The following is a 27,786-nucleotide window of genomic DNA, read 5'->3' as shown; positions in this document are numbered from 1 at the left end:
TATATATATATATATATATATATATATATATATATATATATATATATATATTTATTCTCTCTCTCTCTCTCTCTCTCTATATATATATATATATATATAGAGAGAGAGAGAGAGAGAGAGAGAGAGAGAGAGAGAGAGAGAGAGAGAGAGAATTAATATTGAATCGATTCATCAGAACGAGTCGTTTGTGGAGTCGGTGGCGCTGTGTTAGCGATAGCGGGTTCAGGATCTGCTCCGCTCAGTCATGACAAGGGAATATTTTTCGGGGCGAAACAGCGTCGGGACGAGCGGGAACACGGGCCGGACCCAACCCTGCTGTGGGCACACGGCGGAGTAACACCCGCTGGCTTTATTTATGGGCTCCGTTTAGCTCACGGGAAAGGAATCGCTGGGAGCTAGCCATTAGCCTGTTAGCACGGTCAGCTCCAGAGGTAGAGCACCGCGTCACCGCCGCCGAGAGAGCACCGCCGCCGGTTCAGCCGCCAGTTCAGACACTCCGCGGCGCTGGAGGACAGAGCATCGCTAAGCTGGCGACACCGGAGAGATAACCGATGATGAACCGCTTCAGAAAGTGGCTGTATAAGCCGAAGGTGAGGTTCACATGGTTCTCCACACTTTCTGTCGAGCACCTCCGTCTTTATTCTCTGTCCTGAGTGAAATATAGCTTTTTCTGTAACTTCGTCTGCACTGTCCACTTATTTATGACTCTGTGTTGTTCAGCTGAAACGTGTAAAATGAAGAGTTTATTAAATGTTTCATCAAATGTTAATCAGTCATTTTTTGCAGCATAAGCACATGTTGTTTGTGTTCCTCAGCCACCTCATGACAGATTGTCATGTTCCATAATACACATTTTAAGCAGGAATATTTCAGCGAAATCTTGTGTAAAATTGAGAACGCCCTAAGGAGGTGTAACTCCTTTACTGAATGCAGAAACACGAATCATCGCTGTCCAAAGAAAAACGTGTCTCCATGTGTGTAAATGTTTAGTTTACTACTGAAGTTAAAAACAACAGCTGTCCTTCACACTGTAAAAGAAGATTTTACCTTCTCCTGTAAAGTTACCAATTTGGAGATGCAGGTTTTTCTTTGGACAGCGATGAAATAAAGGTTAATTTCTGAGAGTTACAAGAGCGAAAAACACTGATTAACACTGCAAGCAGCGTTAAACAAATACCACCAAAAGTTACTTTTAACGTGGGGAGAGTAACTTCACGGAAGCTGCTGATGCTGCAGAGGTTCGCTTGAATTATCAGGAGGTCACTGTGTGAAAATATTCAGCTGTATCACTGTCCTAACTGCACACACACTTCACCTCGTCATCATCAGAATCAGCGTCATCAGTAATCATAAAAAACATGAGCAGGTCTGTCCCATCGCCCTGTTCCTCTCCCTGAGTGAGGGCTGACTCCTGCAGTTCCTGGACTTCACCCTTTCTCCCGTGGACCTTGGTCTGATTAATCAAGCTGAACAAGTACAAGAAGAGATAAAGTTCAGAACGTAAGGACTAGAAGTAAACAATAGAAACTAGGACTATGTTTGACTCATATCACACCAACAACAGAATTTTAGGGCCATGGCTTTGGGGGGAAGAAAAAAAGCATTTTGAGAATAGAATAGAGAAATTATCTGAGATTTTGGGCAGCACTGTGGTGTGGGTCCTGGAGGTTGTGGGTTCGAGTCGCGCTCCAGGTGACTGTCTGTGAGGAGTGTGGTGTGTTCTCCCTGTGTCTGAGTGTGTTTCCTCTGGGTGACTGTTTGTGAGGAGCGTGGTGTGTTCTCCCTGTGTCTGAGTGTGTTTCCTCTGGGTGACTGTTTGTGAGGAGTGTGGTGTGTTCTCCCTGTGTCTGCGTGGGTTTCCTCCGGGTGACAGTCTATCAGGAGTGTGGTGTGTTCTCCCCGTGTTCGTGTGGGTTTCACTCTGTCAAGGACTGGCGCCCCCTCCGGGATGTGTACCCACCTTGCTCACAGTGATTCCGGGTAGGCTCTGGACCCTGAACAGGATAAGGGGTTACAGACAATGGAAGAATGAATGAATGAGCTGAGATTAAAGTCAGAATAATTCATGGAAATCGGAAAACTTCAGAGGATAAAGTCAGAATATTTAGAGAAACTGTGTTTGGATTGTTATCTATTATAATACTCAGACAGACAGACTCCCAGTCTGTGCTCCGTAGAGTGAGATGTGAAAGACGCAGTCAAGTGAAGTGAACAGAATTATTTATTGCACACTTCCATTCACACGACATGACAACTAAACCCCATCAGTGCAGCCCCTGACCACGATGCATATGGCTTTAGTTTATTGTATGCGTTCATAAGCCGTAACATGCTGGAGCTTCATGGGCATGCCACAGTTCCTCTCGCTCTGGATCCATCATTTTCATCATTATTCTGATTATCTCCTGTGAAAATACACTCCCTCTTCTGAATAAACGGGTTCTTGAACCAATTCAGCGTTTAAATACTAATAACAACTGGTCCTGATGAGTATTTAGTCCTAAAATGTTTACGATTTTATGACTTCAGCTACACACTGCATTCCTCCGTTACACTGAAAAGGATTGTGTCTGCCTCATTATATTTGCAGCAAAATATTCTGACTTTAATCTCAGAATGTTATTTTTTTTTTCATACACAACACCTTAAATATGGATTTGCATTTTCCTTAAGGATGCACCCATATTGGTGCTGCTGGTGGATATGGTATTGTTTACATACGTACATGTCATTGATTAATCGTAATACCAGTGCACAAACATAAACATTTTATAAAAACAGGAAAATACTGTAGAAATCAGGAAATGTAGGACTAGCATCAGAAGTTTATAAACAGGGAGAATGAATTAAATTCACACATGTCTACTAGGCCTGTCAGAATAATCGTGTTATTGATTAATCATACAGCAAATGGATGTGTCCTCAGCGATAGTTGCTGACCTCAGTGTTGTCCGCTGTGTGATTACTGTTTGTTACTGTTCTGGAGCCATTATGTCGAATGGTTTCTTTATTTAAGTTTTATCTTAATAACTCAGGTTTTGTTAAAAGTTCACCTCTTTAAAAGGGTGTAATTACATTATTATGGTGTTGTATTATCATTAAATCAGTAGCATAACATGGTTTTAGAATGACCATATCATTTATCGCAGTCATTTCTAGGACAATACATTGACCACAAAAAATGTGACTGTGCAAGCTCAGTGTGTCCCAGCATCATTTGAATTTACCCTCCTGTGTGTAGGATAAACACCTCTCAAACACTGATCGGAAGCGAGCCGCCCTCGTGGGAGTAAATCGATTAACGCTGCACTTGCACATCTTGTGAATAAGTGCCACCTTTGTGAAAGCTAGCGAGACGGCAGGAGATGAAACGGCCTGCTTCAGTTGAACTAAGCAGTTTATTTTTTAAGAGTCTTCTGGGGGAGAGTAAGGAATCATCGCAGAAACCTTCTTTTGTTTTTACTATCTGGCACTGACCAGCTCCTGAGCTGCTTTGCAGACACGTCCTGTTGTTGTTTGCTTCACATGAGGTCGAGAAATTAAGTCTCAGCATGGTCTCAAAATAGCAGTTTAGACTGAAATACACTAGATCAAGGACAATGGTCGGCATTGTCACATTCAGAGAGACGTCCGCTTCAACCTTTTAAATGTCTTTGCTTTCTAGAGTTAAGGTTAGGGAACTGTGGAGTTACTGAGGATGCTTGGAGATAGGGCTTGTAGCCAACATCATGGCAGTGTTAAGCTGATACACAGGGCCTGTTTACACCTGGCATTAACTTGTGGTTTGTATCTGGATAAAATCTGCATCAGAAATTACAAAAATCTTAATGCCAGGTGTAAACAGACCTTCTGTGCTTTTAACTGACCCTCATACACCGTAAAACCTTTGTATTTAAATATTGACATTTAAACTGAGATGTATTAAGTAATGAGGCTCAGGTGAATCCTGCACAGTGGTGATTACAGACAGCGAGTATCTGTATGGAAACAACAAGTGCTTTTCAGAAGTTTAGCATCTCAGACATTGTTCTCCAGCTGTTTTGATGTGTCATTGTGCTTAACAGTAAAAGCTGCTGTTCAAGAGCCTTAAAAGGCTTCTGGTTTACCACAGCAGCCAACCAAAGCACCACACCTCTGCCCAGTCACTTATTACTATCAGACTAAGTCGTATTTAATGTTCACAGTGAAAGCTAGAGCTCAAACATCAGCCGAAGGCGTGGAGTAACACTCCAGCTAATAAACGATGAGACCTCCTGGATGTGAAAACCATTCTCAGGACAGGTTTATGAAGTGGATTAACTAGAGAATAGTGATTATTCTCAGGTGGTTAAGTCGGTGTTGGAGTGTATTTGAGCTGAGTGAGCATCTCAGAGCTGGGGGTCTGCAGGGTGCACAAATCCGCTTACCCTCTCCGTCGGTCCCTGTGCCAGACACGTGTCGCAACCGAACTCTGCTTATAACACACACAATGAACGGATTACAAATGCATAAACTCTCAGAAGCCTTCAAATGCTGTCAGGGTTGTGGAAAAACACTGGCCCCGCATTCTGGATTGATGCACAAAGCAGGTTCTTGCTTTGAAAGTTACAACAAAATGTTTTTAAAGGTCTTTTACTGTAGTTAATTCTGAATAAATAGCAAAGGCTGTATATCTCTGAACACCACACCATCGTCACACATTATTTGCTTTTTCATTTTGGACTCTTTTTTAATTTCTCAGGATTTTTCACAGCTCTGTACATTTCTTAAATCTAAAACCCTATCAGAAAATATGATGCTGTGTTTCTGAATGTGAGCTGAATGGCATCGTAAGCACACAGCGGGTAAAAGTGTGTATATAATATGACCTGTGTCTGTACCAGTGTGAACAGATCACACTCCTAAACTGGCCCGCATGTGCAAAAGAACGAAGACCAGAAGGAAATGTCCGTCTGTTTCACACAAAGCACTTTGATTTTTGAATGAAGGAATGGGATGGGACTGATTCACTGTGCAGCGCTGTATCACAACCCTTTTTCTTTATTCCAAATCAGCTCTGTGTTGAAAACAGGGTATTAATTAAAGACTGTAAAGAATATTAAAACATGAACTGATGATTCTTTCACAGTAAGAGCAGAATGCCCAGGTCTCTCACGAACACAAGGGCTCCAAAGAGAACTAGACGAGCGCCGACATGAGTTTAATATTTCCATGGTCCACATTTATACAGTTTAATACTGCTATGAATAATATAAATCTGATATAGACCTGTTTAGAAAGAAACTTGTTTGTTTTAAAAACCCTTAATACAAATTTATTTTCTCATAAATGAGAGACAGGAGCCTGGATTAAGAAGTATTACAAGTTTTACGTTTTCCGATATTTTTTAACAAAAACGCTTTGACCATCAGCTTCCACGTCTTAAACTCCTCAAATTAGAACAGAAATGTGAGGTCACTTTCAAGGACCGGAGTCATGTAGAAGTCACATGAGTTGATGTGAAAGACACAATCTGATTTAAAAAAGTCTGTGCTGTTCACACAGACACAAAAACGCCACCACTGTGTCACACATGATGAAACAGATAGGATTTGGACCACCTCTACCTGCCGTGTGAACGTAGCTTTAGTGAATTCCTGTTCAGTTTGCCACTGGTGATCACAGTGAAAGTCCTTCCCGAGGTATTGATAGATTCAGAGTCTAACTTTGAACATCAGCTACTGTTGCAGTTTAGGGCTAGGTTGTTTTTGCTTTACATTTGCCGGGTATATTTCACTTTACAGCACTGCCCTGAAATCAAGGGGATGGGGAGAGAGGGAGAGGGATGGTTTCCTACCCTCCGCCAATGTTACATATGTTACATAGAGCAATTTCTGCAGTGCTGAGCCTGAACTAACAACAACAGTATTACAGACCAGCTGAGCATCACTATGATTTTGAAACTGCAGTTGTAAGGTAAAAATACTACATATTGTTGCTTTAATTTTATAGCAGTAATGGGTCATTGGATGTTGGCAGAGAATTTTTACAAATTCACATTTTTCCAAAATAAAAATATGTATGAATGCTTCTTGATCATATGCATGCAATAATACAGTACTTTACACCAAATAAGGTGGGTTTCTAAGTTTCTGTGGGGTTGGTTTAAGGAATGAAACACAGTAAATGTTAGCATTAGCTTTGCTTCCGAGCCTCAGATTTCAGTGAGTTCTCTGCTCCTTCATTAACGTGTCCTGTGTGAATCACTGACCACGATAGCTGGACAGAAGAAACCATAATAATACAGACAAATGTGATTCATAACTCTACATAACATGATGTAAAGCCCCAGAGGTTGGAAGGGGGTTCAGTGATGCAAAAACATTCCTTGAATTCCCTCTGGAACGCATTCCTCCTAAACCCCTGATGCACCGCCTGAGGAATGCTCCTTGGAGAGTGTGGAAAATGGCAGCAGAAGCCAAAGGTCTGACTCTGGATCAGTGGCCTTTCAGATTCCAGTTGCCACCAACATACTGTAGCCTTCGTGTTGTGTGTCTGTGTGCGGCTTTTGTTCCTCGTAAATGCTCCCTTTGCCTTGATCATATTAACACACACAAAAGCCAGCGTTGTGCCCTGAGGCGGTGCTGGTCGGTGGGGATATTCACACACATACGCATGCATGCACAAAAACACAGCCTTAGTGTAGCCTGTTTCTGTTACAGCAGGGGTCACTAATAAGAGGTCCAGGTTCCGATCCAAACACTATCCCATCTGGACCTGGGGACTCGTTTATAAAGGGTGCGTATGCAGAAAAATTGGTCTGAAATGTTATTAAATTAAATCCATCTACTAACGTGTGTTTTTGGAACGTGGCGTGGGAGGAAACCCCAAACACCTTCCAGACAGTTCATCATCTGTGTGAAAACTGGCAAATATTGTTAAAACACACTGCATATATCTTTCAACTCCAGATCTGATTTGACATTCAGTTGTTTACTTTATAAAATGTTGATTTGACTCTAGGCTACTTCAGAATACTGGACATGGCACTGATTGTTCTACATGTTTCAGACCTTGGCTTAAGGACATTTTCTCTAAATGGAACAACCTCTGTATTGAAGGCTTTTTAACCAGCTCTTTAACTTCATATTCCTGCAGAGGTCTGACCCCCAGCTCCTGGCCCAGTTCTACTATGCGGATGAGGAACTGAACCAGGTGGCCTCCGAGCTGGACAGTCTGGATGGCAGGAAGGACCCTCAGAGGTGCACACTGCTGGTCAACCAGTTCCGCTCCTGCCAGGTCAGTCTCCAACCTACCGCTCTCTCCCAGGGGTTTGAATGTGGGGCCACGTTCAACAGAATGATAACAGAAGACACACACACACTGATATTTCCCTGTGCCCCTCCTACAGGACAATGTACTCAACATCATAAACCAGATCATGGACGAGTGTATCCCAGAAGATCGAGCCAACAGAGACTTCTGTGTGAAATTTCCAGAGGAGATCCGTCATGATAACCTTGCAGGACAGCTGTGGTTTGGAGCGGAGGTATGGTCAAATGATAGAATATACCTGTATATAGCCATTGTAACTATTAAAGAGAGACAGCAAAAATCCACAAAGCATGTGAGAAACACAGGTTTAATCCCAAATCACTCCATGCTCCCTCTGTAGTGCACTACACACGTCCTGAAATGACTGAATCTAGATGTTAACAGTGCAGTATATATTTCTAACACACATCATTTCTATTTATTCATCTGTGTGAATCTAAACTCTAGTGCTGTCTGATGTAGTTCACTGTAGAGGGAGCGAGGAGCTGTGTGTGTACAGTGTAGTTTATGACTGATGTAGTTCACTGTAGAGGGAGCGAGGAGCTGTGTGTGTACAGTGTAGTTTGTGACTGATGTAGTTCACTGTAGAGGGAGCGAGGAGCTGTGTGTGTACATGTAGTTTGTGACTGATGTAGTTCACTGTAGAGGGAGCGAGGAGCTGTGTGTGTACAGTGTAATTTGTGACTGATGTAGTTCACTGTAGAGGGAGCGAGGAGCTGTGTGTGTACAGTGTAGTTTGTGACTGATGTAGTTCACTGTAGAGGGAGCGAGGAGCTGTGTGTGTACAGTGTGGTTTGTGACTGATGTAGTTCACTGTAGAGGGAGCGAGGTGCTGTGTGTGTACAGTGTAGTTTGTGACTGATGTAGTTCACTGTAGAGGGAGCGAGGAGCTGTGTGTGTACAGTGTAGTTTGTGACTGATGTAGTTCACTGTAGAAGGAGCGAGGTGCTGTGTGTGTACAGTGTAGTTTATGACTGATGTAGTTCACTGTAGAGGGAGCAAGGAGCTGTGTGTGTACAGTGTAGTTTGTGACTGATGTAGTTCACTGTAGAGGGAGCGAGGAGCTGTGTGTGTACAGTGTAGTTTGTGACTGATGTAGTTCACTGTAGAGGGAGCGAGGAGCTGTGTGTGTACAGTGTAGTTTGTGACTGATGTAGTTCACTGTAGAGGGAGCGAGGAGCTGTGTGTGTACAGTGTAGTTTGTGACTGATGTAGTTCACTGTAGAGGGAGCGAGGAGCTGTGTGTGTATAGTGTAGTTTGTGACTGATGTAGTTCACTGTAGAGGGAGCGAGGAGCTGTGTGTGTACAGTGTAATTTGTGACTGATGTAGTTCACTGTAGAGGGAGCGAGGAGCTGTGTGTGTACAGTGTAGTTTGTGACTGATGTAGTTCACTGTAGAGGGAGCGAGGAGCTGTGTGTGTACATGTAGTTTGTGACTGATGTAGTTCACTGTAGAGGGAGCGAGGAGCTGTGTGTGTACAGTGTAATTTGTGACTGATGTAGTTCACTGTAGAGGGAGCGAGGAGCTGTGTGTGTACAGTGTAGTTTGTGACTGATGTAGTTCACTGTAGAGGGAGCGAGGAGCTGTGTGTGTACAGTGTGGTTTGTGACTGATGTAGTTCACTGTAGAGGGAGCGAGGTGCTGTGTGTGTACAGTGTAGTTTGTGACTGATGTAGTTCACTGTAGAGGGAGCGAGGTGCTGTGTGTGTACAGTGTAGTTTGTGACTGATGTAGTTCACTGTAGAGGGAGCGAAGAGCTGTGTGTGTACAGTGTAGTTTGTGACTGATGTAGTTCACTGTAGAAGGAGCGAGGTGCTGTGTGTGTACAGTGTAGTTTATGACTGATGTAGTTCACTGTAGAGGGAGCAAGGAGCTGTGTGTGTACAGTGTAGTTCGTGACTGATGTAGTTCACTGTAGAGGGAGCGAGGAGCTGTGTGTGTACAGTGTAGTTTGTGACTGATGTAGTTCACTGTAGAGGGAGCGAGGAGCTGTGTGTGTACAGTGTAGTTTGTGACTGATGTAGTTCACTGTAGAGGGAGCGAGGAGCTGTGTGTGTATAGTGTAGTTTGTGACTGATGTAGTTCACTGTAGAGGGAGTGAGGAGCTGTGTGTGTACAGTGTAGTTTGTGACTGATGTAGTTCACTGTAGAGGGAGCGAGGAGCTGTGTGTGTACAGTGTAGTTTGTGACTGATGTAGTTCACTGTAGAGGGAGTGAGGAGCTCTGTGTGTACAGTGTAGTCTGTGTCCTCACATTTTCAACATGGTTAGGGTTTTTTAAAATATTGGAGTGTGTGCAAGGATTTCGACTCCTTCGACGTTGTGTCTACTATTTTGAAACATTTTTTAAAAGTTGGAGCATTTTCCAAACCATTGCTAAATCATTGCTAAATTGTGCAAGAATTAATAGTGGCACTTTTTCCGCTGTCTGGGTGCAGTGCCTGGCAGCAGGCTCCATCATCATGAACAGAGAGATTGAGAGCATGGCAATGCGGCCCCTGGCGAAAGACCTGACGCGCAGCCTGGAGGAGGTGCGCAACATCACGCGAGACCAAGCTCTGCGAGACCTCAACTTCTACACGGAGCGCATGAGGGAGGCACTGCGCCAGTTCGACAGCCTTTTTGCTGAGTTTGAGCTCAGGTACTCCATCATCAAGCTGAAGTATAAGATAACACTAGGTTATTGTATATTCTTTAACACTGTTTTGGCCATTAAAGGAACACTAGGTAAGATTGGTTTTTTTTGCTCACGGGCTCCCCCTAGTGTAAATCATTTTTACAGCACTATATTGAAGTCGTGAGGAGAGGGAAAGAGAGGGTAGTTTCCTACCCTCCTCCAAAAGTTATATAGTGCAGTTTCCGCAGTGCTGAGCCTGGATTAGCAATGACAGAGGCTCTGTTCTCACTGTTACAGCTTAGAAGAGCATCACAGTGATTTTGATGCTGAAAATGTAAGTTAAAAATACTACTTATTGTTCCTTTAAAGGCACGTAATACAACATATTTGGAAAAAATAAGCATGTCCTTTTTGTTACAAGTCTTCAGAGCACCGCCATATTTGAATGTATCGAGAATGCAGTGAACCAAAATTTCTCTAAAAATGTTTCCAAAATGTTTAAAAGGTATGAAAAGTTTCTTGATAAAATGATGTTCTTTACCCGTCAAAATATCCCTGTTTGTGTCAGATTGAGCATTAAAGAACACTTAGAGGTAAAGTCTGTTCTGGATGTGGTCGTGTCACTGGAAAGTGCTAATGTTGGGCTATTTACTTTGCTCTGATATAGCTATGTGTCAGCTATGGTACCTGTGAAGTCTCCAAAAGAGTACTACATTCAGCAGGAGGTGATCGTGCTCTTCTGCGAGACAGTGGAGAGGTGAGTGACACAGAAAAGGCTAAAGCAGTATCCCATGATCAGGTGGATGACGTTCCACATTCATTCAACAACCTCTCTCCTCTGTCAGTTAGTATAAACTCTGTGGAAATCTCAGAACAGAGAAAGAAGACAGAATGAAGTAAAAACATTAATAAATACTTAACAATGATCAGTTTCACCCAAAACTGATTTCCTCCTGGTGACTGTCTGTGAGGAGTGTGGTGTGTTCTCCCTGTGTCTGCGTGGGTTTCCTCCGGGTGATTGTCTGTGAGGTGTGTGGTGTGTTCTCTCTGTGTCTGCGTGGGTTTCCTCCGGGTGACTGTCTGTGAGGAGTGTGATGTGTTCTCCCTGTGTCCGCGTAGGTTTCCTCGGGGCAAAAGCCAAATGCAACTTCAGCCCAAGGTCTCAGTTATTTACACCTCCTGCACTTTCAGTTTTCCTAAATCCTTAGCCATTATTTAAAGTTTATGAAGTAGAAGTTTGTAATGTAATTTTTGCTTTTATATATTATACAATATATATATAAATAATAAAAATATTTAGTTATTATAGTTATTAACCCTTTAATATCAAATGAATTCTGGATCTTGAACTGATTCCGTTCAGGATTCATTAATTTTGGTGCTGTCTGTTTTAACCAGGACATTGCCAGAGCCACAGATACACGGACAGAGTCATAGTTCATCACAATGTTTACAGCGTAGTCAGAACAGAGCAACTGTTCCTCGAGTCCCGCTGACCAGAGCCCCAGAAAACACACACATACAGCGTTCTCCTGTTTGTCTCCTCATTTTCCTTTCTGATTTCAAAGCAGAATGCAGATAAAGTTTCCTCTGCACCATAACTTACAATCTGTGCTGTTCTTAGTTTGACACACGCACAGACGCCATCATGATTCGTGCTGAAGAACACACTATTTTTCGGTTCTAATTGTGAACGAACCTTTCGGATTCGGTAGCCTGTTTAAGTTGGTGGAAATGTGCTGGATGCTTCAACGTTTTTCCAGTTTCATGCTGGTGGAAAAGGGCTATGTGTAGATACGTGTGATATCTCTGCTTCTATGATCTTGGGGTTCCATTGTAAAAAGAGTTCCCTTTCAAAATGAAGAGGCTGATAAAGTTGCATAGATTGCATGCTGGATGCCAAGATGAAGCCTTTATTTGGTTCTCTGATTTCAGATTCAGAGAAACAAACCCACAACATTTTTTATCACAATCTTTTAATAGGATTTGCTGTGCTAATTTAATGATTGAATTATGTTGCATCCATTCCAAGGGCTCTGAAGCTTGGCTATCTCACTCAAGACATGATTGATGACTATGAACCCGCGCTCATGTTTACAATCCCTCGACTGGCCATTGTATGGTAAGTGATTTGTCTCTGTTTTGATTAACTACAGTGCTTTGGCTCTAGATTGTGCTCAGTGCTTTAGATCATTGATTTGTTACTTCTGTTGTAAACATTTCTTTAAGCTGTTTTTTTTTTTTTATGTTTTGCGTTATTAGCGGACTTGTGGTGTATCCCGAGGGACCCTTAAACTTGGACAACAAACCAGATGACATGTCTGAACTCTTCCGACCTTTTCGCACTTTACTGAAGAAAATAAGGTACGTCTTGTGTTCCCGATGTTTATTCACGGTTCCAAATACTTGTTCAAATGATGCAGATTTCCTCTGTTAACTGTGTGGAGACACAAGTTGGTAGCTCTCACTAGGAATTGGCTTTGTATATGTGTCCTCATCTTGCGAGAAGAGAGGGGCTTAAACCCTATTCTGATGGGATTAGTTTTACCTGTGGACATGAGGGTAAAGTAGTTATTAACCAGAGTATCTCAGTGGTTTTAATCCCGTCCGAGCAGACCATTTCAGTCATTTTCCCAGACTGTGCAGTTCTGTTTCAGGAAAGATTCCTGAGCCTATTAACTACTGTAAAAGGAGCAGTAAAAATAACCCCAGGTTATTGATCTGAATTGACATGATGGTATATTCCATCATATCCCGATGTAAAGGAGATTTTGGCAGGTGTTCCTAAGGCGTTTAATAATGAAGTATGCAGTTTAACTAAAAGCTCAGCCACTGAACAAAGCACCACAAATCCACAAAACAATCTGAAGAATCACTCGGTGGAGAGACATTTTTGGTGGCTGTAGGTAGGTATTGTGCATAATGATGGCCTCCGTACGTATTATGAACATATCCTACCATTAAACTTTTCATATCAGTTCTAATAACTCTGTGAAGGATCCATAAAGGATTGTCTTCGCCCATTATCTGTTTTGAAGGACTAGTTAAGGTCATCAAGGGCTGGATATTTTTAGGCTGTTCTCAGAACAGTTGTGACAGTCTAAAAACTCCTGTATCTCTGCTGTGTCTGAGCCATGCTGTGTGACGGCAGTGTGTGCTTCGAGTAGCCGCTCCCATCTCTGTTATTTTCAGAGGTATCTTATTCAGTGCAAATCCATTGTAAACACTACTGACGTCTTGTGGAAAAGTGACATTACCCCAGCTCCCCACGTAAAACTAATCCTGTCCAAACAGAGCTTTAGTGTTTCCACTGTGCTAATGACACCATGTGGTTTTCAGCAGGACCTTATTATGACAAAGCACTGTTCTGATTTGTTTTGGTGTTGCTGACGTAGGGACCTGCTGCAGACTCTGACGGAAGACGAGCTAATGACTCTGGAGCGGAGTCTGTGCATCTCCCAGGATGGTGAGTTCACCGTTGGCCCAGACACCACCTCCACTGCGCAGTCAGCCACCTCCACCAGCTCCAAGAGCCAGGAGGAGGACCTGCAGAAAAGAGAGGAACAGAAAGAGCTGGAGACTGGGACAGACCTCACTCTGTGTACTTCTCCGTGTGAAGAGGAGGATGCCGGTGTGTGGGAGGACAGTGAGGATCCGCCGGGCGTTCTGAGCGAGGTAGAGGAGGATGCAGAGGCAGACCTGGCCTGCTCTATGCAGTATGATGAAGAGGAGATTGAGCAGCTCAATATGATGGTGCATCGTGTAGGTGACCAAATGTCCACGTTGCTTTCCCCTCCAAGCCAGAGGCAGTCTCCAGCCTATCAGCCACAGGTAAAGCCACCGAGTCTTGGGAGCTCTAGTGTGCCCTCCAGCAGTGAGAGCTCTCCTCAGAGAGTCCCTGGCTCCTTCCAGGAGGATGAGGAGCGAGTTTTCTTCATGGAAGACCTGGAAGGGGTAGGCGTAGGAGGAGGAGTAGGAGGAGGAGGCGTCGTGACAAGTGCGGATGAAGTCCGCCAGGGAAAACGAGCTAGTCCCAGTATTCACCCCAGGCCCAGCCCTTTAGCAGACTCTACCTGTAATGGATGGATGACTGTATGTCAGTCAAATGAACCAGAGAGTCAAGGCAGCCAAAATAAAAACAGTCCCTCTTCGGAATCCGTCACAACATCAGACACAGTACCTCTGGTAAATGGCTGGGACGGTTTACAGGATGAAGACGGGGCAGAGACAGCAGAAGTGATCGCTCATAGGACGGGAGGTATGAAGCTGTCCGCCACGGTCATCTTTAACCCGCGATCACCCAGTCTGTCTGACCTGGCCGTGGTCTTACCGCGCTCAGCAGAAGTGTCCACTGCTGCACAGGCTAGCGCTCTGGTGGCTACGCGCTGCTTGCTGAATTCCTGCGTCTGCTGCGCTGCCAGCTGTGTCGATGGCCACGATGATCCTGTTTCCGAGACTGCGGGACGAGGAGGAGGATCTCTGACTTATGAGAAACCCAAGCTCACCATCACCAGCTCCGTTCTCCAGTCAGCAGTGGGGGCTGGCAATGCAGGGAAGGGAGATATTGCTCTGCCCCTTCCCCCTCCTCCTGCCCCAGGACCAGTGAGGGAGGATGACGAGGAAGTAGGCCTTTCCCAGTCCCCGGGCTGCGAGAAGTGCCTTGGCAGCAGCTCGAGTCTCACACTTAACCAGGACAGAGAATCTGGACTCTCAGGGGAGCTGGGAGATAGCTGCATTCATCAGGACAGAGCCGACCTGGGAATGAGTAGCACCACGGCGAAGGAGAAACACTCCAAAGAAGACAACAAAAAGAGCTCTAGGTGTGTACTTTTGTTAAAGTTTTCTTCTTATTTTACTTTTTTTCTGTTGGATTTATTTTAGTTTTACACTGGGAAATGACAAATAAATAAATCAGTCTAATGCTGAAATTATAGCCAATGATTGCAACCAACTACTGCACATTCCTTTTTAGACACCAAATAATCTGAGTCCTCCTATAGTAGCACAAAATATTAAAAATGATATTTGTAAACTAGAAAGGAAATATTCATGAACAAACTTAACGTTGGCATGGAAAATCCAGCTAATATCATTGAACAGTTAAAGTTTATAAACTACATGACGGCTGTAAAATAAAAGCTGTAGAACTTTAAAACCACAGTAACCTTAAATCTACTGCTACCATAAATTTAACGATACCTTAAGTGCACACTTCGTATTAACACAAAGTAGATCTTAATTAATCAAAATAATGATTATTATTTCTTATTGTTAAAGGGAAGTAGAATGAAAGACACCCACAGGTAATACATTAAAAAAATTTAAGAGTAATATAATGATGATTTTCCACTGCCTGGTGCATAAACTACCCGACTCTGTTTGGTCCCTGATTGGTTTTCCACTTCCACAGCTTCTCCCCCCCACAAAATGTACCTGGTGCACCCCCCCCCACCTTTTCTAAGGGAAACCACAACAACGGTAGCAGTAACATTAAGCGGTGTATTGGCGTGTTGTTGTTGTTGTTTGGGACTGAACACAGCTCCATCATCAGTTCAGACAGATCAGTAGAGTTTGTTCCTTCCTTGTTGCAGCGTTTAGCTCTCGTTGGATTCTTTCGTCGGCCACCGATCCAAGGAGCGTTTGAACCTCTTCAAAAGACCACGGCGTAATTTTACAAGCTGCCGTCGTGAGTCGGATAAAAACAAACGTGATCTCTGCTCCAGCTGGAGATTTTACAGATGGAGAGTTGGTGCTGGACGTCTGCTCTGCGTGGCGTAGAGTGACGACTCTCTCTGGACAATCAGCGCTTTGCACGGTTTAGTCCCTACTCAGCTCGCTCTTAACCACCAGAGAACAGCCACTAAACAAGAACCCGCTTCCAGAACCAGGACCTGATTCACCTGGTGGAGGAGCAGGAAAGTCAAGTAGAGTAGTGTGGGTATCAGAAACACCTGGGTGTTGGCTTTAGTCTTGAATGAGTTTTCCTGGAAATTGTGGAGGGTCTCTGTCTTTGCTTTGGTCTTTTATGGGAACCACAAAGAATCACTTTGCACAACCTTCAAGAGGTCTGCAGAGTCATATGCTAAAGAGCAGAAGTGGGGTTTGACTGGCAAAGAGTAAACATTTCTAACTCTGATGTTGATTAAAAATCCCAAAAAGACAAAAATTCTGCATGGAAGTTGTTGAATTACCATTTAACGATACACTGGTTAAAGATTTATCAGCATGAGGGAGTTTATCTTATTAAAGTTTTATCACTGTAATGTGCATGTGTCCAAAGTGTTGATCCTTTAACACAGTGATGTCGTAAAGCATTATTTATGAAAGTACTTCATTATATTGTGAACTTTGATGTTCCGTTAATTATCATTTACTTTTCATTTCTGAAATTTGGTGTGGTTGCTTCCCTAATAATTTGATTCATCTTTTTTTTTATTTGAGAACAACTGTTCAGTTGCTTTCTGCTGTGTTTTCCTATAAGTTTGAGATTGAGCTCTTATTCTTTATTTCTTTTGTTTTTCCTTTATTTCCCTGTTTTCTTTACACTGGTGGGCTGCAGTTTAGAGGAATCCCCCCTCAGTTCAGGGAGCAGCAGTGACTGTGAGAGTGTGTCTGTCACCACATGCAGTCTGTCCAGTGCATACACCCCCAGGTAAACAGCTAAGGCTTCTGGACCGTTGTGTAAGAGTGACTGTATGTTCGTTTATCAGCGTGTGTATCTCTACTCGCTTGTTAATGTTTTGGACTCTTGGACTTGTGTCGGGCTGAACTTGTGAATGTTTGTTTCCCTGTGTTTAAATATTTCGCACATGTTTTATTGCTAGGAAACTTTGTTGTTTTACTTGCTGGATGTACTTTTTTATTTTGGATGTTTCATTTTGAAATTCCCTAAAAACTATATTTCCCGTACTGTATGAAGGTCTTAGGCACCGATGATGATGATGATGATTATTACTATTATTATTTAAAATAATTTATCTTCTCAAAAGCGGTGTTTGTATAAAACTATAATTAATTACAAATAACACAAGGAAACCTAAATAACATGAAAGTATTTTTTCCAAAAAAGTAGTATCAACAAAGTAGAACAAAGTGTGTTTCCAGATGTTCTCCATTATAATAAGCACACTTGATTTAACAATGAATTGTTAGCCACTAAAATTAGGGACTGGACGATAATCTCAAATAATATTATTATATTATTATATATTATATATATTATATATATATATATATATATATATTATAATGACTGTCATCAGGAGAGACGTGGAAAGGGGTAGACAACACACTATCACACTCACTGGATTAATGGGTTTTGTTTGTTTATTTTGAGTAAATTAAGTCTTACTGCTCAGAAAAATTGCTTTGAAATCTCATTTTCTCAGCTGCCTAAACTTTTACACAGTATTGCATTTACACTGTATGACAGTACCATATATAATCACACTTTTAAATTTATAAACCCATTAATAAATAACTCTCAGATGTTAGTAGAATGTTTTCTCTGCTCACATGGGTTCAGTCTGTTCTCTCTATATCTCTGTCCGTCAGCTCTGTCAGTAGTCTCACCACCAGCTCAGAGATATCGGAGGATCTGGATCATCACGAGATCCAGCTGGCCCTGCAGGCTGCCAAACTGGCTTCCCATAACAAAATACGTTCCCGTTTTCATAGCAGCAGTGACCTCATCCATCGTCTGTTTGTCTGCATATCAGGTATGTGCTCTCGCTGCACCTTTGCATCCATGCATGAAGTGTGATAATAATGATAATGAACACACACGCAGAGCGGCGGGCTGCCATCCCTGGGCCCGGGGAGCATTTGGGGTTTCGGTGCTTTGCTCAAGGGCACTTAAGCCGTGGATGTTCCTGCCAGTCCTGGGGATAAAACCGGAAACCTTATCGTACCAAGCCCAGTCTCTAAACATTAGGCTTAGGCTTTCTCCTGCATTACTTTATTGGCCAGTGTGCTGCACACAGAGGAATTTGTTCTCCACATGTAACCCAATCCGTGCAGTGAAACACACCAATTCACACAAACACTAGTGAGCACTAGGGGGCAGGGAGCACACATGCCCGGAGCGGTGGGCGGCCCTAGCCACGGCGCCCAGGGAGCAGTTGGAGGTTAGTCGCCTTGCTCAAGGGCCCTTCAGTCATGACCTGCCGGCTCTGGGGATCGAACCCTATGCTTTGCACTATTGACTCTTTATATCTATTTACCTTATTCTGTTTATTTTAAATCTCTATTTGTATCTTTTCTATGTTTATTTTTTATAGCTCTTTTACATCTCTAATTTTCTTTTTTTATATTTTTCTGTATTTTATAGCATTGTTTTTGCATTTTTCTTTCAACTCATTATAAATGATCATTCATGTTTTATCTTGAACCTGTATTTTTAGGTAGGTTTGTACTTTAATTTCACCGAGGTCTGTTTTCTGAATCCTAAGGTGTGGCCGATCAGTTGCAAACAAACTATGCAAGTGACCTGCGGAGTATCCTGAAGACACTGTTCGAGGTTATGGCAACGAAATCGGAGCAAGCGGACAATGAGAATCAGAAAAAAGGCAAGTGGGTGTGTTTTTATATATATATATATATATATATATATATATATATATATATATATATATATATATATATATATATATATATTGGGGTGTGTTCCTGCCTTGCACCTAGTGATTCCGAGTAGACTGCGGACCCACCACCACCCTGAACTGGATAAGGCTTACAGACGATGAATGAATAAATATTGGGTAGTGTCATGCTTGTCGGCTGAATGAGACGTAGGGGACGGCGGCATACGTTGAAGTGGACATTTAATCACAAACACACAGAAACACATCACTCCAACAAACAACAATGAAGAACAAACACTAAGGATACAAAGGGAGCTTATAAAAGGGAACACAGTAAGAACACCTGTGAACCTGGAAACATGGTGCTCAGGGCTCACAGGTGCAGGGCATGGTGTCAGGACCGGATGTAAAAAACACAACAGGCGGAACCCCTGATGTGTAGTGTTTAAAATACAATTGTTAATTTATATTTTTAAGAAAATGAAAACAAAGAATTGATACGCTATGTTCACGATGGTAAACATCTTATTTCAGTGTACTCCAACAAAACAGTGTTGTCTATTTGCCTAAGTGGGCATTGAAATAAAAATATAAAAGGGTTGTGACATTCTGACATTGTGAATGTGGTTTTTTTTTGTTAGTTATTTTTTTTCTGTCTTGTCTTCACAGGGCCCAGTCTGGGAAGCGGTGGATTAGAAGACTGTGCCCTCTGCCAAGAGTCCATCTCCTCATCAGAGCTGGCAGCCAAAGCACGAGACGGACAGTTTGAAGGTCAGTACACACACACCTTTTCATTCTGCATCACTGTACTTTTACCTGCAACACAGCAGGTAAAAGTTGCCCAAATCAGATTTTTTTTGTTTTGCTGTTCACACTGTCTATTCTGTGTGACCTGTATCTGTTCCAATGTGAACAGATGACGCTCCTAAACTGACCTGCATGTGCAAAAGGATGATGCTTCAGGTGCTGACCAGAAGGAAATGTCCGTCTGTTTCACACAAAGCACTTTCGTTTTTGGAATGAAGGAACAGGACCAGACTGATTCACTGTGCAGCGCTGTATCACAACACACACAGTGAATCAGTCTGGTCCCATTCCTTCATTCCAAAGCACAACACTTTTTCTTTATTCCTAATCAGCTCTGTGTTTAAAACAGAGAATTAATTAAAGACTGTAAAGAATATTAAAGTGTGAACGGATGCTCCTTTCCCCCTAAGTGCAAATTTCCTGGGTCTCAGGTGGACACACAATGAAGTTAATATTTCCATGATCCACATTTATACAGTTTCATACAGACACGAACGCTATAGAACTACTGAAAAAGAGGCTCGTCTCTTGTTTGTTTTATGAAAACACTTTCCATGAGTTATATTTCCTCATGAATTAGAGACAAGAACCTGGATTAAGAAATTTCACAAGTTTTTCGTTTTCCAGTATTTTTACAAAATGAAAATGCTTTGACCAGACCATCTCCACGTCTTAAACACCTCAAATTAAAACAAAAATGCTTTGGATCAGAGTCCGGAGATCCTTCTGAGTGGCCAGAGTGACGGAAATATCACATGAATTCTGATCTGGACGTTCAGACAGAGTGGCATTGCCACAGATTGGACATGCTTCCGATCTAAATGTCACATTTGAAAGTGGCCTAAATCTGATTTGGAAAAAGTCAGATTCAGTGGGATTTGTGTTGTTTACACAGACACACAAACAACACAACTGTGTCAGATCGGATTCCGAAAAAGTCTTACTGAATCCAACTTTAATCACAACCTTCAGATCACAGTGTATTGGTGCATCGCTCTTGGCCCGTAATAATCACTGTTATATATGATATATTTCTCCTCTCCCTTGTCCTCACAGACCCTCCTGAGTGGGTTCCCGATGAGGCGTGTAACTCCTGCATTGCCTGCAAGGCTCCTTTCACAGTCATCCGAAGGAAACACCACTGTAGGAGCTGTGGAAAGGTACAGCAAAGCATGCCAGCTGTGGCACACACCCCTCTTATATAACTTTTACCATTTATGCTCATTGACAAATCAAATAACGCACCATGAAGGAGCTGTTGGAATCAATTGAAACTTTAATGTGTGAATGTAATGATGATAAATGTAAGTGATTACAATATTAGAGTGAAAGGATATGTTTATTGGGGACAACTGTACAACTGAAAGGCGAATCTAGTCCCCTGTTTGGTCGCCTCTAGTTTTGATACAAGAAGGGAAAAGGTTGGGAATGGAGGCAGTGCAGGTTCAGTTACAGCATCTGCCCACAAGTGTTGCAGCTAGGCCTATAGATCCTGCACACTCATAGGTTGATGAAGCTGGTTCCATAAATGCTTTATTGGTGATAAATCTTGGGTTTTTGGGGAATATTACCTTGCTGACAAATGCCAGTTGAAAGCCCTGCCATGTGGCTCAAGGACATCCTGCACATCTCTGAGCTGTTAGTGACCCTCGTATCGCTACTAGGGGTGACACACACTCATGCTACAGCTCCCGCACCAGCAGGGTGCAAAATGCAGGATTGAAGCTCTTTTCACAATGCCTCCATACTCTAACTCAAACATTGTCGGATCCCAAAAAAAACCTGGATTCTTTGCTAAAGATGATACGGTTCCAGGTTTCTTGTTCCCGACACCACTGCTCTCAACCCCTCTTAACGGCTCGGTCAGAATGGCCAAGATGGAGGCAATTTGTTGAAACTCAGTCCAGTAATGCGCCTCTCTGTCGACTGAGCAAATGACTTCAAGTGTCGCAGAAGTGGCTAGCAGTCAACCATCTCTTTCACTGTGGTTCAAATTACAAAAAAATAACAAATTAAATAAATAAAGTATGATTCTTAGATAAGACATAAAATTTTGCGTCTAAGGCTTGACAAAACATTTGCAACAGCAACCTTATCTGGAGGCAGCATTTTACGCCCTCTTGTGGCAAAACCCAGGGTCCATTCAGCCCACAATCATTTACCTATCTGTCCGAGACAGACCTGCATCTGGGTGCCTTATGGATTTTTTGTCAATGTGAGTGTATTATGATACAATAAAAAACTGTATTTGAACACTTTGGTCAGTAAATTCTGAGAGCAAAGTGCATGAAGATGGTATGGGAATAAACATTTGTTTGTTTTTGTCTGCTGCAGATATTTTGCTCGCGGTGCTCTTCACACTCCGCTCCTTTGCCTCGATACGGTCAGGTGAAACCTGTGAGAGTGTGCACTCACTGCTATATGTTCCACGTCACGCCTTTCTACAGCGACAGGACTGGGGTCTGACAGTGACCTCCCCCTGCACCACCCTAGCACCATCACCTTTCGACAAAAGCACATTTCCACGGTGAGAGCGGGGACTGTTTAGGGAGAGCTGCACAGGTCTTTCTTTCTTTGTTTTTTTTTTTTATTGCTGAGTTTGTGCATTTGCACAAGCATGCACATTTATTTAAAAGTCATACATTTATGTTAAATAAAAAAAAATTTAATCTCAAACACTACAACATAACCAAGGAATCCGGGAGCAAAGAACAAATCAGGTTTGACATACTGATGAAAAATGGTTAATGATTCTAAAGACACCTTATCAAGCACAGAGACCTTTCTATTGCTCAAGACATCGGGAGACATAATGTTTTTTATTGTAGGGCTTCCGTTTTGAATCTGAACGTCGTATCTGTAAAGGAGCACGAAAAGATCTGGTGCCAAAACATAACAAAGATACTTCACTGGTTTGCTTGAGGTGTTCCAGAAACTCGATGGGACTCGGATTCCCTTATTGAATGTAAAACAAGTTAAAAATATAAGCAACTGTGAGAAGTATGAAGACAATAATATTAACACTATCTGCACCATTGATTATGCCTGTGTGAGCATCATAGGCACACTGAAGGTTATTATTGTAACCGTTATTGTGATCCAAATGGTTTTATTTAACTAATGATGCTGCTCTCTGTAATATATACAATAAGTGAGGCTTTGGGAGATGTGGAAAGGCCAAAAACAGATATATGTATATACGCTGAACTTCATAAAGTGATTTTATGTATCTGATAATGGAGAAGATTCTTTTGTGCCCTTAATGGCAATGAATGTGTAACACTGTAGACTTGCTTTTTTTAAAAAAAAACTTTAACTGAACTGGAAAGTGATTTGCCTTTTACAGCAGTTTCTGGTCCCTCATCTTTGCTTAGAATACATTTAGGGTGTACTCACACTTGGCCGGGTTGAAACATAGCCCTCTGGTTATCCCCCACTCTCCACTCCCCGCCGGCCTGCGCTCACACCACATTTTTAATTTTTCCAACCTGAGCATGCTTACATCATCAGACTTTGGCTTTTATTTTGAATAAAGGTGCATTTGTGCAACACAGTGGAGTTCATGATTGTACTTATTGGGAGTCATTTTGTCAGCAGTGACTCCAGGAACTCTCACACGCTTAAGTCCAATTGAACTGTACCCGGGTTCCCTCTGAGCACTCACATTAGTCAAACCAATCGGATTGTAGGGGTCAAACATGAGTTAGTGTGAGTGTGAGTACACCCTTATGGTGCTTTTCCACTGCATGAGATCGGCTTGACTCAACTCGGCTCGCTTGTAGCTGTTCACTTTTCCACTAGCACAGGTCCCCCACAAAATGGAGTCGGTGACGTCCCAAAACCCAGTCTCTAACTGGAACCGGGGTCTTTGAAAACCACAATAACATTGGCGGTAAAGTCAGACGTTGTTTACTCGATGTGAATTTGGCGTATTGTTGATGTAGTTTGAACTGAACACGGCTCTGCCCCCAGTTCTTATAGATTTGTTTTCCTTGGCTTTCGCTGGAGATTCTCGTCGGCCACAGACACAAGCGTTTAAACCTCTGCATTCCATGGTAATTGACAGGTCTCTGGCCAATCAGAGCTCTGCAGGCTTTATATGGCACATTTATTACCTACTTGGCTCAGATGGAACCTGGCGAGAGCAGGAACTAAAAAAAAAAAAAACCTGGTTCAATGGGCACCAGATTCAGCCAGTGGAAAATGCAGAAGAGCAGAGTCGAGTCGTGTAGGCTCCATGCACTGGAAAAGCACCATTAGACAACATTCAGTCCAGCTTCGTTGTCCCCTCCACGTCTAATCCTTCTTGAGATTATCCTTCAGATCTTAGTACAGGGGATAAGATCTGATCGGTTCTGATTGGGCCCACCTTCACTTTCAAGGCACCAGACTGTCTAATCTGTCTCTCACACACACACACACCTGATTAGGAAATGTTAGTGGGAGAACAAATCTGAATTGTGTATAACATGGTGCTGTCTTAAATCTTGCTGCACCATCTTTAGCGTAACAATTTTACCTAACATCCCTACCTCATTCCTGCAGAACTCTTACTCCCTCTCAGTCTTTTACCACAGCCACAGTCATCTGACCTTCAATATATAAATAAGAAAGTTTCACTGATGTGAAGCACAATAGCACCCCCTTATGGAGAAATGTCTGAATGGGAGTACGTGAGGAAATTGTGGTGCAAATCCTGACTGTGATTGAGTGAGTTAAAAGCAATTTCCATGATGTGCTTCGCATCTAAAAAAAATATCACTTTCTCGCATTCACAGCCACGCTATTACAACAGTTAAATATCTGAGGATTAAATATGTAAATAACTGCGGAAATTAAGTGACATTATCTTGTTTTCTTCTGTACAAATTTTAAAGGACATGCCTACACTGGCCAGATGATTAACTCTTTCACCTCCGTGCTGCGCTATAGGTAAAACTCAACTAAACAAACATCCCTCCATTTTGTCTTAAAAACATTTTGTTCATCAGTAGGCAGTGCTGATATTTGTCTTTCCTTTACCAGTTCTGACTCCGCATTTACTGAAAACGTGATCAAACCTGACAATTAATAATGAATAAGATATATTTATTTGTTTTTAGTTTTTAATTATTTACTTCTGAGATGACACCAATGCATTGTTTTATTTATACAGTTCTTGGTTTCGAGCTCTGGTCAAACCTTACCATGAAAATATTAACGATAAATCTGTTTATTCTGGTTCTGAGAACAGAGCAATATATTATTAAATATTAATCAAAAATTTGCAAATGAAATAACAAATTACCCCACAGCACACAGTGTAATGCTTCCAGAGCTCAACATCTACCCTATGTTACAGCGATTAAAGCTACAAAGAAGGCGTGTTATCGGATGAATGTTTATGTATGAAATAATTTAGAAACATCGTCTTCCTGCAGTTCAGTTCAGAAACGCCTCCCAGTTTCTGTTGTAGACATGTCGGACTTAACCCTCCTTTCACTTTGCCTTGTTGCTCTTTGTGTCTTCTTCCGTGATGCCAAAATGACCTCATTCATCATGTGAATTGGTCTTTTCTTATTGGAACATTGTGCAAAAACATGCCATAATATTAGCTTCTTTTGTTAATCATTATCTTTAAATAAAGCGTCCATCAAAGTGAGAATAAGACTTTTGCTACGTTCACATTACCAGGCTGCAGTGACTCAAATCTAATGACTCTCTGTGTGAACATGTCAAATCAGATTCGCGTCACTTTCATATAGGCTCATAGATTGGATACGTATCTGATTTGTATTTGTCTTTTTTGCCTGTACACATTCGCTTAGAGCTGTCAACAAGAGAGTAGAGATTCGAGCTCCATCCCAAATAGCACTATACTCCCTACATAGTGCACTTCACAGATTATAAAACTAAAACTACTGCACTCAGACAGGGCACTTGTTTGACGGTTAGACGTGAAGCTTATGCACAAATGTAAACAGGTTTATAATTGGACTATGTGAGTGCAGAAACTCTTTATTTTATGACCTACATTGTGCACTACACAGGGTGTAGGGAGACATTTGAGATTCAGCTGATCTCTTGGTGCAGCAGTAAAAGCCACCTGGCTTTGTTTCACCTTCTTGTCTTAATCGTGTACAGTCGAGGAGCTGTTTGCTGTTCTCCCGAGCAAATGTGATGAACACGTGCTCTACTAACACATCTGTTTTTACAGTTTTAATACAAACAGACGTCTCACGAATGTGTTTATGTTGTTGGTGACGGAGGCAACATGCATAAAAGTGTCAATGCGCGCACGCTGCCATTTCGATTAACATCACACACAGATACAGCTTTCTTACATTTATGAATGTGAACCATCAACAGCTGCCAAATTCAATCAGAGCAAAAGAACAGAATTAATGAATGAGGCTTGTAATGTGATCATAGCCCTAGAGTTTGTGGCAACAGTGTTCAGTTTCCACTGTGACCTATAACTGATCTTGTCAAACACATACCTCTCAGATAACACTCTCAAACCACTCATCTACATCTACGCTTCTTTCTGACTTGTGGGGCTCCTAATCCATCTCTGATCTTCAGCCTGTCCCCATTTGTGTTGCGTTCCAGCTCCAAACACATGGAGCAAAACCTACTGGAGGTCCCTGAAGTCATTCCACAACTTGCTTTTTGTATCTCATTGACCCAGTAAATAGCCTTGTGGGCATTCTGTGAATTTCATTGCTTCATGTTCTTCTAAAAGCTTTCAAATTCCAGTCACCCTCCATCACTCTGAGACCTTACCTCATTGCCTATACTTCTGGTTCAAGACGGCTGCATTCACAGAAAGTTCTGAGATTTGAACAAGTACGGCAAATGTTGTTCTTGCGAGCAAACCAGGAGAGTAAACGCACCTCAGGATCTTGATCATGTTTAACTCTTCTACAAATAAACTCTGTCCTCTACACTTTGTACGTGATTGTTAATATTGTTTTTCTTTTCTGAATGCTACCATAATACTCTAATGTACAGTGTGCTTGCTGTTAAAAATGTTACGCTCCCAAATCTGTCCTGCTTTTGTCAGTCCTCAGTGTTTGAGGTCCTCTAAAAGCAGTACTTAACGTACATGCTAAGCTTTAAAAACACTGTACCTCTGACGCTCAGTCTTTGCCTTTGTATTATTGAACTGATAAATGGATTCTCATCTCACCTGAATAAGCAGATGTTTTTGTTTACGTTGTGAATGCTGATGTATCTACTGTCGGAGTCGATGGAAAGCAGTAAAACCATTCCTGGAATACAGTATACACTTGTTCACATTTGTCAGGACTATAAAGCAAGAAGCTCATGCAAGGTAGTCTCTAAAAATGTAAAAATCTCTCGACACTGACGCATTGGTTCAGAGCCGTTTTTCTGATTGACTTTGCATTGCTTCCTTTTCTGAAATCACCTTTGTTCTTCAGGGCTGTGTTTGTGCTTTAGCATGAGGCTAAGCAAAGGTTTCCCCTAAAAGACGGCTTTTGAAAGTGGGTTATTGCGGATTTGATGATTCAAGCCAAGGAATCGGGCACACACTGACCTTCCCTATGGCTGACTGTCCTCTCAGGCGCAGCTTTGAGCCTGTTGCGTGGGGCGTTTTTGAATTCTATCTGCTGCCAATCCTCAGGCCTCAGTATCACTACAGTTTTGTTTTGCATTTTAAGTTAAAGAAAACAGATACAAATGTTAATATACAAATGTTTTATTTTACAAAACGCAAAAATAATGACTATATATAAATAAATGTACAAAACCTTTTTCTGTGTATAAAGAAAAGTGCAGTGACAGAATTGTACACACTATTTATTCAAAGCTTGTTTTTATTTTCTAATGGCTGTTTCAATCCAATAAGATGAGAACTTTTCTGAAACCTGAAATTATTTATGTCATGCCATGAAAGTAATAAATTAAATTTTTCTTTCAAAAGCTGAGACCTTGTGTTTTGTCTTGTTTCATTGTTGATATATTTTTGTGACGTCTCGGGACAGTGGAGAATGTTTGATAAATTCAGTGGAAAATGTAAGTGTTTGAACTTTGATCTGTTTTTAAAATAATTGGGCAATTCCTCTTTTAGTTCTTTTGGAAAAAATATCTCCATTCACCTTTTGGTGAATAAATGTTATTTTTACTGATACCACTGGACCCTTACGTAGCCATTAACAAGTTGTAATGCTGATGTTGATATATATATATATATACGTAAGCGAATGCTGCTGTGCACGTCACTAACTACGGCATGAACCTGGGGCAGAAGATGCACTGCAAACCTGTCAACAAAGTATTTATTTCTAGACACAATGAAACCCTGGTTTAGATGAAAACAGCATAAATAAATGTGTTGTAAGCTGGCTTTGACATCCATAATTAGTACCTGACCACACAATTCTTAAAATCTTTACAGCAACATTGCAACCTCTAACGTAAAGCTTTTCTCAGAAGGGTAGAGACTGTAACTGCAATGAGGAGAAACACTCCTGATTATCACT

At 41.9% G+C, this 27,786-nt stretch overlaps 1 protein-coding gene across 1 annotated transcript; it reads left to right on the top strand.

Annotated features, from left to right (window-relative positions):
* Positions 1-197: 197 nt before the first annotated feature.
* Positions 198-27,186, top strand: zfyve28 (zinc finger, FYVE domain containing 28). Its single transcript, XM_066666870.1, has 14 exons — positions 198-590; positions 7,117-7,257; positions 7,370-7,507; positions 9,733-9,935; positions 10,579-10,668; positions 11,944-12,033; positions 12,174-12,275; positions 13,307-14,731; positions 16,471-16,563; positions 17,466-17,629; positions 18,362-18,478; positions 19,163-19,264; positions 20,357-20,460; positions 21,635-27,186. The coding sequence occupies exons 1-14, from the start codon at positions 552-554 to the stop codon at positions 21,764-21,766; spliced, it is 2,940 nt and encodes a 979-aa protein (XP_066522967.1). The 5' UTR covers positions 198-551; the 3' UTR covers positions 21,767-27,186.
* Positions 27,187-27,786: the final 600 nt, after the last annotated feature.

The sequence above is a fragment of the Hoplias malabaricus genome, chromosome 1, assembly GCF_029633855.1.
Source record: "Hoplias malabaricus isolate fHopMal1 chromosome 1, fHopMal1.hap1, whole genome shotgun sequence".
Classification (NCBI taxonomy): domain Eukaryota; kingdom Metazoa; phylum Chordata; class Actinopteri; order Characiformes; family Erythrinidae; genus Hoplias; species Hoplias malabaricus.
This window is presented reverse-complemented; position numbering and strand designations above follow the sequence as displayed.

Bases quoted from the DNA above. Each gene is read 5' to 3' on its own strand.
- zfyve28 (XM_066666870.1), top strand. From the start codon at position 552: ATGATGAACCGCTTCAGAAAGTGGCTGTATAAGCCGAAG. The intron at 14,732-16,470 runs GTGTGTACTTTT...GGTGGGCTGCAG, and splicing joins GACAACAAAAAGAGCTCTAG to TTTAGAGGAATCCCCCCTCA. The intron at 16,564-17,465 runs GTAAACAGCTAA...TCTGTCCGTCAG, and splicing joins TCCAGTGCATACACCCCCAG to CTCTGTCAGTAGTCTCACCA.